The sequence below is a fragment of the Thamnophis sirtalis genome, unplaced genomic scaffold (genome assembly GCF_051295495.1).
Source record: "Thamnophis sirtalis isolate CommonGarterSnake01/CBP01778 unplaced genomic scaffold, rThaSir2_p1.2 scaffold_4, whole genome shotgun sequence".
Lineage (NCBI taxonomy): Eukaryota > Metazoa > Chordata > Lepidosauria > Squamata > Natricidae > Thamnophis > Thamnophis sirtalis.
The window spans coordinates 140231236-140244350 of NW_028261384.1; the positions used below are offsets into that span (position 1 = coordinate 140231236).

At 43.8% G+C, this 13115-nt stretch overlaps 1 protein-coding gene across 1 annotated transcript; it reads right to left on the reverse strand.

Moving 5' to 3' along the window:
• Positions 1-3249: 3249 nt before the first annotated feature.
• On the reverse strand, positions 3250-12958 carry PDZD11 (PDZ domain containing 11). The gene is made up of 7 exons (XM_087714270.1): positions 12800-12958; positions 10217-10355; positions 9965-10048; positions 8886-8942; positions 6272-6370; positions 5920-5980; positions 3250-4694 (listed from the first exon to the last, which is right to left on the reverse strand). Exons 2-7 carry the CDS (start codon positions 10313-10315, stop codon positions 4660-4662), a joined length of 435 nt encoding a protein of 144 aa, XP_087570396.1. The 5' UTR covers positions 10316-10355; positions 12800-12958; the 3' UTR covers positions 3250-4659.
• Positions 12959-13115: the final 157 nt, after the last annotated feature.

Below are 13115 nucleotides of genomic sequence, written 5' to 3' on the forward strand. Positions count from 1 at the left end.
CCATATTTTCTATTCTGTTCTGTTCTATTCTATGCTATGCTATTCCTATTCTTATTTCTTTCCATATTTTCTATTCTGTTCTATTCTATGCTATGCTATTCCTATTCTTATTCCTTTCCATATTTTCTATTCTGTTCTATTCTATGCTATGCTATTCTATTCCTATTCTTATTCCTTTCCATATTTTCTATTCTGTTCTATTCTATGCTATGCTATTCTATTCCTATTCTTATTTCTTTCCATATTTTCTATTCTGTTCTGTTCTATTCTATGCTATGCTATTCCTATTCTTATTTCTTTCCATATTTTCTATTCTGTTCTATTCTATGCTATGCTATTCCTATTCTTATTTCTTTCCATATTTTCTATTCTGTTCTATTCTATTCTATATGCTATGCTATTCCTATTCTTATTCCTTTCCATATTTTCTATTCTGTTCTATTCTATTCTATGCTATGCTATTCCTATTCTTATTTCTTTCCATATTTTCTATTCTGTTCTATTCTATGCTATGCTATTCCTATTCTTATTTCTTTCCATATTTTCTATTCTGTTCTATTCTATTCTATGCTATGCTATTCCTATTCTTATTTCTTTCCATATTTTCTATTCTGTTCTATTCTATTCTATGCTATGCTATTCCTATTCTTATTTCTTTCCATATTTTCTATTCTGTTCTATTCTATGCTATGCTATTCCTATTCTTATTCCTTTCCATATTTTCTATTCTGTTCTATTCTATGCTATGCTATTCCTATTCTTATTTCTTTCCATATTTTCTATTCTGTTCTATTCTATGCTATGCTATTCCTATTCTTATTCCTTTCCATATTTTCTATTGTTCTATTCTATTCTATGCTATTCCTATTATTTCTTTCCATATTTTCTATTCTATGCTATGCTATTATATCTCCCTCCGCTTTCTTTTGCTGCTAAAAAATGGAGGAATTTAGGGATTTTTTTTGGGGGGGGGAAGCCAGAGAGATTGCTGTTTTAACATAGAAGCACAGATCTTTATTTATTTATTTTTAAACATAGATGGATGTAGTCAGCCCCTTACCCCTCTCCGAAAAACAGAGATTTGGCAGAAAAAAAGGGCTGGGATAAACAGGAATATTCCCTTGTTTGCAGCCCCCTTATTCTAAATCTAAGAGCAGCACCAGCACAGGCCGGGTTTGATTCCTGTTAGGATGGTTGGCAGCGCCCGCTGGGGGGTGGGTGTGGGTGTGGGGCTTAGCATGATGGTACACAGAGGCAACCCGTTGGGCTTGTATTGTGATGCAAATACACAACCAGATCACCAAGCTCTTTAGGAAGACACCATTCTTCTGCAGTCGGCTGCTCGTCCTTCGAAAGCTTCTGGTACACCCTCAGGATTCAGAGTACACGCAGTCCTCGATTTACGACTCAAAACTTCTTTGTTAAGTGATATGTTTGTTAAGGGACTTCTCCCCCCCCATACACACACACACCTTTTGCAACTCTCCTTGCTGTAGTGGTTAAGGGAGAGCACCACAGGCCCTACATTTCAACCTCAAGTTTACAAGTGTTCCATTGCCTACAGTTTTATTCCTCGGTTTACAACAGTTCAGTTAACAACCAGTTTACAAAGGGACTGGGGAAAAAAAACGTGACGTGATCGTTTTTCACACAGCCGTCGCAACATCCACGGGGTCACTTGATCAAAAGATGTGTGGTGGCCTGTCGGATGACTCAAAGGAGGACAAGGAGGAGGCGTGGAAGTAAGGGTCGGCATCGAGGCAACCGGAGAGCTCCAGGGGGAAGGAGGGAAGGATGGGAGAGAGACAGAGACTGGGCTGTCCGTCAGCCCCCAGATGGGGAGTCAGCACCCCCCAGGTCAGGAGGTGGCGGATGAGGAAGAGGAAGAACAGCTGGGCCCAGTGCCTGATGCGCAGATGCAGAGATGGCTGAGGAGAGGAGAGCAGTGGAAATCGATGGGCCGGTCCTCGGGACGCTGCTAGCAAAACTCCACCCTAGCTCTGGGAATAACTTTTTGCTGGGGATGCTGGTACTCCTAGTAAAGGAGGTGTTGAGTTAACGTTGAGCAGCTTTGTCATATTTGGGGAGCTGAGTCAGAACGGGTGGATACGTACTTATGATGGTTGCAGTGACCTGGGGTCATGGCGTCCTCTTTGGCGACGAGCAAAACCAACAGGGACGCCAGATTCGTTTGACCACCGTACTAAATTAACGGCGGTGCTTCACTTAAGAACGGTGGTTGAAAGGTCATAAAGTGAGGCAAAATTCACTCCACTTGTCTTGACCAGCAACAGAAACGTTGACTTCAATTGTGGCCGTACTTCGAGGGCTGCCCTAACTTAACAATGGCCGACGGAGCATGTTCAAGATGTAGAACAGGGGGGTAATTTCTCCGAAGGCAGCTGGTTCTCAGCGGAATAATATATACATCAGTCAGAGTCATCGTCTTCTTTTAACAACCCCAGAATCCTTTACAGGATGGTGTCTGGGCAACTGAATGGAGCAGAGCGTTTACTGGCCAGCTGCCCTTCCTATCATCAATGAGGAGTTTAATGTAACAGATCAGTGGTGGGTTTCAAAAAAATTTCCAACCTACTCTGTGGGTGTGGCTTCCTTTGTGGGAGTGGCTTGCTGGCCATGTGACTTGGTGGGAGTAGCTTGCCAGCCATGTGTTTTCTTTCTCTCTCTCTCTTTCCTTCCTTTTGTCTCTCTGTCCCTTTTTCCTTTCATCTCTCACTTTTTCTTCTTTCTTTCTTTCTCTTTGTTTGTGTGTATGTCAGTGGTGGGTTTCAAAAAATTTTGAAATCCTCTTCTGTAGGTGTGGCCTGCTTTCTGGTGGAACCTCTTCTAACCGGTTTGGTAGATTTGACGAACCAGTTCTACCGAACTGGTAGGAACCCACCTCTGTAACAACTATCTGCCTCTACCTAGGATTGAACTCACAGCCTCCCGACTGTGAGGCGAGATCTCCAACTCTAGCCTACTGCACCACGCAGCATTCAGGCTTATATCATCTTTTAACGACCCCATAATCCCTTGCGGGGTGGACTCTGGGCAACTGAATGGAGCTGAGTATTTACTGACCGGATGCCTCACCTGTCGCCAATGAGGAGTTCAGTACAGCAGATATATTCTCATTGTGAGAGAAAAATATCTGCCTCCACCTAGGATCGAACCTACAGCTTCCCTGTTCTGAGGCGAGATCTCCACCTCGAGGCCACCGCTCCCCTCATAATACAACAGTCACAGTGCGATAGGAATATTTTTTTATTATTAAAGATGGAAACTTATACAAATCAGGGCCCCGATTACAAAACAACCAAACCCACGGAAGAGAAGGCAACGTGGCAACGCGGCTTTGAAGCAGTGGGGAGTTTAGGAGGATTAAAGAAAAAAAAATCTGTCCCTTCTAAAGGCTGAATTGCAAGTTTCAAGTCCAGTGGGGGAGAAAAAAAGTGGTTATTTGCTCTGTGGGTTTACAAGGAGCTGCCTGATGTCCTCCTTTAGATGGATCAAAGGCCAAACTCGGGAAGGGAAGCCAGCTGTTCTCCAGGTGAACCCTCTGTTGAAGTGAGGATCTCCACACCTCCCTCCCATGAACGCCTTAATGAATATAAAAAGGAGAGATTGTAGTTGTAAAGTGTAATTATCTTCTCAAAAAAAACAAAAACACCCTACTACGCTTCCAAATTGGAAGAGCGAGTAGAACAGGTGAGGTGAAGGAGGATTCCTGCTTTGGAGAACAGAACCGGACTCGCCCTTTTCAAAGCAACAGGTGTTCGTGGCAGGCGGCGTGCCTTCCTCGCGGGCCTCCACTATCCCGAAATAATTTTGGAACCGAACAGGTGAACCGCACACACCTCTGGAGGCAGATGGTTGCTCCTCTTCCAATTATCTAAAAATGGCTTTGTGTGTGTGTGTGCGGGTGGGTGGGCTCCGGCATAACTCTGGAACGCCTGGAGCAATTTCAACCAAATTTGGTACACAGATTACTTACTCTCTTGGAAACAAATACTGTGGGGGTACAACACCCCTAAAACACCTCAGGGTGTGTGTTCTGTTTAAGATACAGCCTGTTGTGCCTTCAAATGGCTTCTACTATACTGCCATAAAATGGCTTCTACTGTACAACGCAGTGGAATTGCCATGGTAAGAGATTCACAGTCCTCCACAAGGGGGCTCCCTCTAGTAAGGGGGGAAATCCAACATTATAAATTACGTTTGGTCCGGACCTTTTCCCCCTATAAATAAATACCCAGGTAACCCCGGATTATCGGTTAGTTGAGGATAAAGAAAGAAAGAAAAATGCAATTCCACTGGGACACACAGCACCAATGGCCGTCCCTCTTTCATTCTGGATCAGGGATGAGTTGGAAATCGTTCTGAGATCCCCGATCTTTTGGTCCGCAGGATGAAGCCAAAGGAAAATACAGCACTTCTTGTCTTGGTAGAACTTCCACAATGCATCCGATCAGAAAGGAAGACTTTTCTCCTCCCTGCCCCACCAAAGACACTTTTTTGGGGTCTTCAGCGGGATCTTAAAAAAAAAACGTAGAATAAAAGAGAGTGCTTCGCCATAAAGCACAGAATTACAGAGAAAGAAATTACAAAAATCGGAATCGGCTGGAGGCCAGCGAGAGGATCGTCAGGAAGGGACGTTTAGTGAACCGTCCTCTCCTTCTGCCTGTGGTAATCTGGAAGGGAAAAGGCAGAAATGAAGGCCAGAAGCTCAAGAGTCAGAATGAAAAACCCAACAGCCTGCTACGGGCGGGCAAAAGTCAGTGTGAACTCCACAAGAGGTGGATGACGACAACCCCCACCCCTTTTGTAATTGCTACCACCAACTGGCATTCTGCAGTGGGCACAGAGATTCTCTTTCCCCAGCCTGGCATAGAATCTGACAATTTTCCTAGAACAATCATCAAAAATGCCAGTCCTATAAACCTTCTGAGAGATATGAATATCCGATAGATTTCTGTTTTTCTCACCAGGCCTCACGGAGCCTTGGTTTCCTTTCTTGTGAAGAGGAGAACATTCCAGAATAATAGCAAATAAAAGAATAGAACAGCAATAGAATAGAATAGGAATAGAATACAATAGAATAGCAACAGAATAGAATAGCAATAGGAGAATAGAATAGCAATAGAATAGCAACAGAATAGAATGGCAATAGCAGAATAAAATAGAATAGAATAGCATAGAATAGCAATAGCAATGGAATAACAGGAAGGGACCTTGGAGGTCTTCTAGTCCAACCCCGTGCCTAGGCAGGAAACCTTATACCGTTCCAGACAAATGCCTATCCAACATCTTCTTAAAGACTTCCAGTGTTGGGGCATTCACAACTTCTGGAGGCAACTTCTGTTCCACTGATTAAACTGTTCTGTCAGGAAATTCCTCCTCAGTTTCTAAGTTGCTTCTCCCCTTGATTAGAAATAGCAATAGCACTGAAACTTCTATACCGCTTCATAGTGCTTTTACAGCCCCCTCCAAGCAGTTTACACAGTTAGCCTATTGCCCCCAACAATTTTGGGTCATTTTCCTCACCATGGAAGGCTGAGTCAACCTTGAGCCTGGTGAAATTTGAATTGCCTAATTGCAGGCAGCCGGCAGGCAGCCAAATTTAGCCTGCAGTACTGCACTCTAACCACTGCGCCACCGATTCACATCACAAATGATGTGAGCCTATGAATTACCCAGGACACTGTATGTATGTATGTATGTATGTAGGTAGGTAGGTAAGTAGGTAGGTATTTATTTGAGTTCTAAAGCTGCCTTATCTGTGGGCAGCTGATGATTCAAAAAGATATATTGCAGTTAAAAACCTTTAAAACATTTTAAAACAATAAAAACAGTGAAAACCATCGAAACAAATCATTTCAAAAGGTTTTGCCGTATAAGAGTACCAAAAATACTTACTGTAAGGAAAGAAACGGACTCTCATAATGATTTCCCGAGCGGTTTTCAAGATCTCTACAGCCTGGGAAAGAAAGAAAGAAAGAGAGAGAGAGAGAAAGAGAGAGAGAGAGAGAAAGAGAGAGAGAAAGAAAGAAAGAAAGAAAGAAAGAAAGAAGGAAAAAATGTTGACTCTTTTTAACAGCAGCAAATATATTGGCCTAGTGGTTCTCAGCCAGTTCTTTTTATAAATAACACAATGCAATGAACTCCCTAATCTCTAATGTTTGGGAACTTTTTGGGCTGAAGGCCCAAAGGACCATCCCCCTCATTCGAACAGCCAAGCTCCTCCCGACAAGCTGAAGGCACCTCTCACCTTGCTGTGCTCAATATCTTGGAAGTCCACATCGTTCACAGCCAGGACCTGGTCGCCTTCCTGCAACCCGGCTCGATGAGCGTCAGAATCCGGGATAACCTGAAACGGGAGCAATGAGAGCTCACCACAACACAGAGAATGGTCAAAAGGGCCTTTGGTTTGTTGTGGCCCGCGGAGCTGGCAGCAGATTCGGAGAGTGAGGAGGTTGGAACCTGGGCCAGTCCTGGAGTCTGGGGAAGGCTCGGACGAGGGCTCTGCGTCGGAGGCAGAGAGGGGGGGCCAGAGCCATCTGACAGTTATCAGCTGCCTTCGGAGTCAGACATCAGTGAGGCAGAAGAACAGCTGGAGCCTGTTCCCAGTGCGCAGAGTGGCCAGACGAAGGGAACAGCTAAAGAACAGGGGTCCACTTGGGAGTAAGGCCACAGGTGGACGTGAATGGCCCCTCCCAGAGGAAATAAAAGAGGAGCGAAGGGGAGTGGAGTTTACAGGAGACAATTAGTTGCCTTCATTGACTCGTGATTCTCTGAGACTCCTTGCCAAGTTCTGCAGATCTCGGCCTGGCAGCTCTCCAAGCCAGATGAGGTCTGTGACTGTAAATCCTCCCTTGAAAGACTTCGCTGGATGTGAAGGAGCAGAATTCACAGTCAATTAATAAAAGGGGTTTTTGTCAGGATAAGGAGTTTCATTCCTGCTCTTGGGAAGCCTCGGTCGGAACGTTCTCCAACTTGGGACAATCCAAATGGATAATAGATTTTATAGTTCAGAATCAGGGCATGGGGGGGGGGGGGTTGCACAAAGCCAGGGAGGGAGGGAGGCCTGTGCATTGTATTGTTCCTTTTGCCCAGAAATATATCTAGATGTACATTTGCAATATTTTAGGATTTTACATTTCATATTTTGCTATGTTTAATCGCTTGTGTTTTTATCCAAGTTTGATGGGGATATGCCTTCCGGTAAATAAATAATGCCCAGGAAAACAGAATAATAGAGAAAAAATGATCTGGATAAAGGGAAAATAATCAAAAAGGGGATTGAAAAGGCCAAAATGACAACCTGCCTCTCATTTTAAAACCTGAACCACCGGGGAATCTGCTAAAGAAGTTACATATATTCCAATATATTCCGTTCGGGGGGTGGGTTGCTGCCGATTTTATTAATGGTTTGCAACCGCGCGCATTCCAGACGCGCTCTGCACAGTCACTAAAATCCAATATGGCGGCAGGGAGGGAACTGGTTCAGGGGCGTGTAAGGCCTGGGTCGCTGCCAGTTCTGCGACCTAGGCCTGAATTCCACTACCGGTTTGGCCAAATCGGCAGCAACTAATCTCGGATTCAGTTTCTTTTCCCCCCCAAGTTTTTTATTTTTTACAAATATATCAAATCAGTGGGTGAACAGTGTGGTACCTGGGCGCCATACATTCAAATCCAAGTAAAACTGATAAAGTTAATCATAATTATTACATTCAATCAACTTATGTTTTTCTAATAATAATAATAATAATAATAATAATAATAATAATAATAATAATAATAATAATAATAATATAGCACAATTCAGTAGCACAAATGATCCACTGGAATTTGTGCAAAAATTATAATATTAAAACAGCAACAAACTGGTGGGAACATCAGCCTGAAAAAGTCACCGAAAATCAGATGGTCAAGATCTTGTGGGATTTCCGTATACAAACCGACAAAATACTGGCGCATAATACACCAGACATCACACTGGTTGAGAAAAATAAGGTCACAATCATAGACATCGCAATACCAGGTGATAGCAGGGTCGACGAGAAGGAACGTGAAAAAAATCGCAAGATACCAGGACTTAAAAATCGAAATTCAACGACTATGGCACAAACCAGCAGTGGTAATTCCAGTGGTAATTGGCACACTGGGTGCTATTCCAAAAGCACTGGAATTACATTTAAAACAGTTAAAAATTGACAAAATCACCATCAGTCAAATGCAAAAAGCCGCACTGCTTGGATCTGCACGCATATTACGAAAATACGTTACGACGTCCTAGGCCCCTGGGTGGGGCCCGACTAGTAACCAATGCCAAATCCGGCGAAACAACTGGCCGCTGTGATACAATTGTATAATAATAATAATAATAATATACATTTATATTAGGTTGCAATCTATCGTTATTCAACTATTCCATGTTTCCTCTTGTTATTACTTTTACTTCATTATATTAAAATGTCTCCCCTAATATTCCCCCTTCTCTTCTTTCTATCCCTTCTTCTGGCTTCCTTTCAGTTTCTGATGAATCACATCCTAACGGTGCACCTTAAAGTTTTGTTTCGAAGGAAACCGCGCAAAACTAAGTGCCATTTCCTTCTGTGTAAAAGTACAGAAAGAAAAAGAGGGGAAAAAAAACTTGACAGGTGCTTTCCTAGAAGACTGGATCTCATCCGTCTACTTCTGAATTGCAGTTTTTCAAACAGAAATGGGATTATGACTAAATAGGCCACAGGTGGCTGGCTAGAGAAGAGAAAAGCTGGAGATTCTACAACCAGCCTGGGATCGAAAATCCCAATTCTATGTGCTTCTTAAGGAGGAAGGAACCTTGGCCAGGAGCCAGAGGGAGATAAAAGAAAAATGTATACCTTTGAGATGAAAATGCCCAACTGAGAAGCTTTTCCTCCTCGGATGTTGAAGCCCAGCTAGGAAGGAAGGAAGGAGAAAGTTGGCATTAAAATGGAATGGCTCTTTTCAAGCTCTGGGAATTTGCTGCTCAACACGGATCTCCGAGGCCACATTTCGACCCTGAAATAGTATAGGTTCTCCTGCTTGAGCAGGGGGCTGGACTAGAAGACCTCCAAGGTCCCTTCCAGCTCATTCCTTCTATTCTAACCCATCTCTTAGCAAGGAAGGCTCAAAAACCAGCAGCACCAAAAAATACCCAGGATGTATTTTTCAGAAGTAACCCCATTTTTACCAAGAAACGGTGATCAATTCTGACCTCCCCAGAGATACAATACAGCACTACTTAATTTACGACTGGTCTCAGGGTCATAGGTCTACAGTTTGTTTATTTTTTTGGCTGGAAACCAGGTGTTTTTTTCCCCCTGTTCCAGGAAAAAATGTTCAATTGTGGACAATGGGTTCACTTCATGACTGCAGCATTCATTTTACTGCTGTCAATTGTCGCTGAACAACTGCCACCCAAAAAGTTCATCAAAATCAGTCATGGTCACATGAGGTTCGAGTTAATGACCAGCCCGACTTAGGAACTGTAATTCTGGGCTCAATTAGGGTCATAAATTGAGGACGACCTGCAGCAGAGAGAGTACAGTGGTTTTGATCCCGTTTGAAGCCTGCCCTGATTTCACACATCCAAATCCACTTGCTTGCCTTTCTCAATAACTTCTTTGACCCCCCTTCTAGGAAGGAGCATCTGCTTCCAGACTCCAAATCCAGAAAAGCCATAAGCTTTTTAAGACTGACTGACCAACTTATCCAGCAGCTGTGCAGAAGGACTTCCATCCCTCCCGAGGAAAACCAACATTTGGGTTTTCAGTGAACAAAACTGCCCACAAAAAGACAAGGAGGTTATTGCTCACCCCCTGAGTGCTACAATTCCCATCCCTTCTGGCTGGGGATGATGTGAATTGTTGGAGAATGCCAGCTTGGGAATAGAGGTGCCTCTTTGCCCCGCCCTCTCTGAGAAGGAGTCACGTCTCACCTGAGCCCCCGAAGGCTTTTTCAGGATGATGGTCCGAGGCAGGAACTGGGTTAACTCGTTGTTGTAATCCGAATGGTAAATCCTCTAGGGGGAAAAAAAAAATAATCAAAGGATACACCTAGAAATAGCACCTGGGTTTCCATTCTTGGAAATATAAAATCTTTCTGGCAAGTACCCCTTTTCCCCTGGTTATGCCAGGAGAAAAGCATTAGGTTTGCTGCAAAAAATGTCCCAGGATCCACAGCGACCCACCTCATGAGGGGGGATCCAGGTCGGAGGATTCTCATACGGAGGAAGGAAGACCACTGGGTAATCATCGTAGGGGATCCGGCTACCGCCTCCCATATCCATGTTGGCTCGGTCCAGAAACAAGAAAGCTCACCAACGATTCCTAGCAGGAGAGAGCAGTGAGATTTCCACCCACAAGTTCCCCCATCATGAATTAATGCTTCCCTCCCCTTTCCAGACAGAAATAAACAAACAGTAGCTGTTCTTGAGGATATCTGCACAAGAGAATCAATGATTCCCCTCCCAAATACCATGCCCCCCTCCCCGTTTCAATGGCCGCCAAAGCAGTAGCAAAGCGGAGGCTGACATCATGTATGTATGTATGCATGCTGGTCTTGTTGTTTTCGGGTCTTTTCCTGGGTAAGATTGAGATTATCTTGGCAACGTTTCGGCGAGGTCTCACTCGCCACCTTCAGGCTGGTGTTTTCGGCTTTGTGCTTGTGCGAGTAAGGAGTGGACGGAGCTGTCATCTTTCTATAAATCTTGGTGGGTGGGTGTGGAGTGCTGGCTTTGTTTCATTCAGTGGATTGATTGGCTGTGTGGGTGTATCATGATTGGTACATTGGTGCTGGCTGTGTGTCTGTTGTTGTTTTGTGTTGTAACGGCAAACGGACACACAGCCAGCACCAATCATGATACAACCACACAGCCAATCAATCCACTTACTGAAACAAAGCCAGCACTCCACACACACACACAAGATTTATAGAAAGACGGCAGCTCTGGCCACACTTTAAGCCCAAAACACCAGCCTGAAGATGGCAAGTGAGACCTCGCTGAAAGGTTGCCAAGACAATCTCCCCCTCCTCCCTCTCCCTCTATATATATATATATATATATATATATATATATATATATATATATACACGCACACACACACAATGTATATAGATGTTTTTTTTTTTATTTGTGCTGATAAATAAATAAAGGAAGACTAGTATAGATCTATTTCAAGCTATTTAGCTCTCATCAGCTAGCCATATCCTTACTGGGATTCGAACCTGTGCTCTATTGCCTCCCAGGCAGGGAGTTAACCATTTGAGCTACAGAGAACGACTCCTTTTATCAGCCAGCCAGGGTGGGAGGTATATACTTAAAGTTACAACCCCTGGTATGCCCAAGTGTGGGAGGAAGGTCACACTTCCACTCTCTGTCATTAGGCTCGTCACAAGAGTCCATCCAGACAGATGGACTCTTGTGACGAGTATATATAACTTTAAGTATATATATATTTTAAGTATATATATATATATATATATATATATATATATATATATATATATATATATATATATATATATATATATATATATATATATATATATACACGCACACACACACAATGTATATAGATGTATACATTTATAATCAGTGGTCAGTTCCGGATCCCGTAGCAACCAGTATGGTGCAACAGGGCAGGGCATCCACCACAATAAGCGCATACCTACTTACTGCCCATGACGCTCCAGCTGCTTGGCGGAGTGTCGCGCAGGCACCATACACTCCATGCGCCTGCGTGGAAGCCCCGATCAGCTCAAATACCAGTAAGGGTGGGCCCTCCAGAGCACCATACCGGAACGGTATCTGGTGCGCCCAGCAGGCACTGGTACGCCCATACCGGGGCCTACTGGTCGTAACCCACCACTGATATACATGAAGACATACACACACCTATTTCATTTTATACATGATGCACAATGACAATAAAGGCTATTATTATTATTACATATACATACACATACACACATATACATGTCTCTTTGTGTGTATATGTATGTATAGCAGTAGACTTATATACCGCTTCATAGGGCTTTTAGCCCTCTCTAAGCGGTTTTACAGAGAGTCAGCATATTGCCCCCAACAATCTGGGTCCTCATTTTACCCACCTCGGAAGGATGGAAGGCTGAGTCAACCCTGAGCCGGTGAGATTTGAACCGCTGAACTGCTGATCTAGCAGTAGCCTGCAGTGCTGCATTTAACCACTGCGCCACCTCGGCTCTTATGTATTATGTATGTGTGTATATTATATTAAGTATATTATATGTATGTATGCATGTATATGTATGTATGTATGTGTGTGTGTATATATATATATATATGTATGTGTGTGTGTGTGTGTGTATGTATGTATATATATATATATATATATATATATATATATATATATATATATACACATACACACACATATATACATATACATATACATATACATATACATATACATATACATATACATATATATATATATATATATATATATATATATATATATATATATAAATCAATTTTCTTACATACAGTAAAGACACTCAGAGCAATTGTTATTGATATACACATATTTGGACACCCAAGGATAGATAGAAATGGGGGCCTCCCTGTCCCTAAGGCCTTGCAGTCGTAAAACGAGGACAAGGAAGGAAGTAAAGAAAACGACGAGCCCCGAAGGCCCCGCCGCCTCCCCTCCCCTCGTTTCCCACCGCAGAAGCGACGCTCTCCGGCGGCGTCTCTCCAATCCCCGCAGCCCCGACTCTTCCGAGGACCGACCTGGCTCAGCCTCCAGTCTCTGGGAGTTCCGCAGGCCGCCCTCGTCGCACTCCTTCCGCGGCCTGGCTTCCAGGGAGGAGACCGCCGCGAAACGGCCTCGCCCTCCTGCGGCCTCCCCTCAGCTCAGGGAATCGACCGCCTTCCCCGCCGCCCTCAGCGGCTGGTCTGAGGGAACGCGAGAGGGCCCGCCTCCCTTTTTTTCCTTCCTCCAATCCAAGCAGGCGCTTCCTCACCAGCCAAGCCAATCGGAAGGAGGGAAAGCCAATTCCCTCCTGCTATTGGGCCGTCTGTTCTTGCCTGACGGTAGAGACGGCGC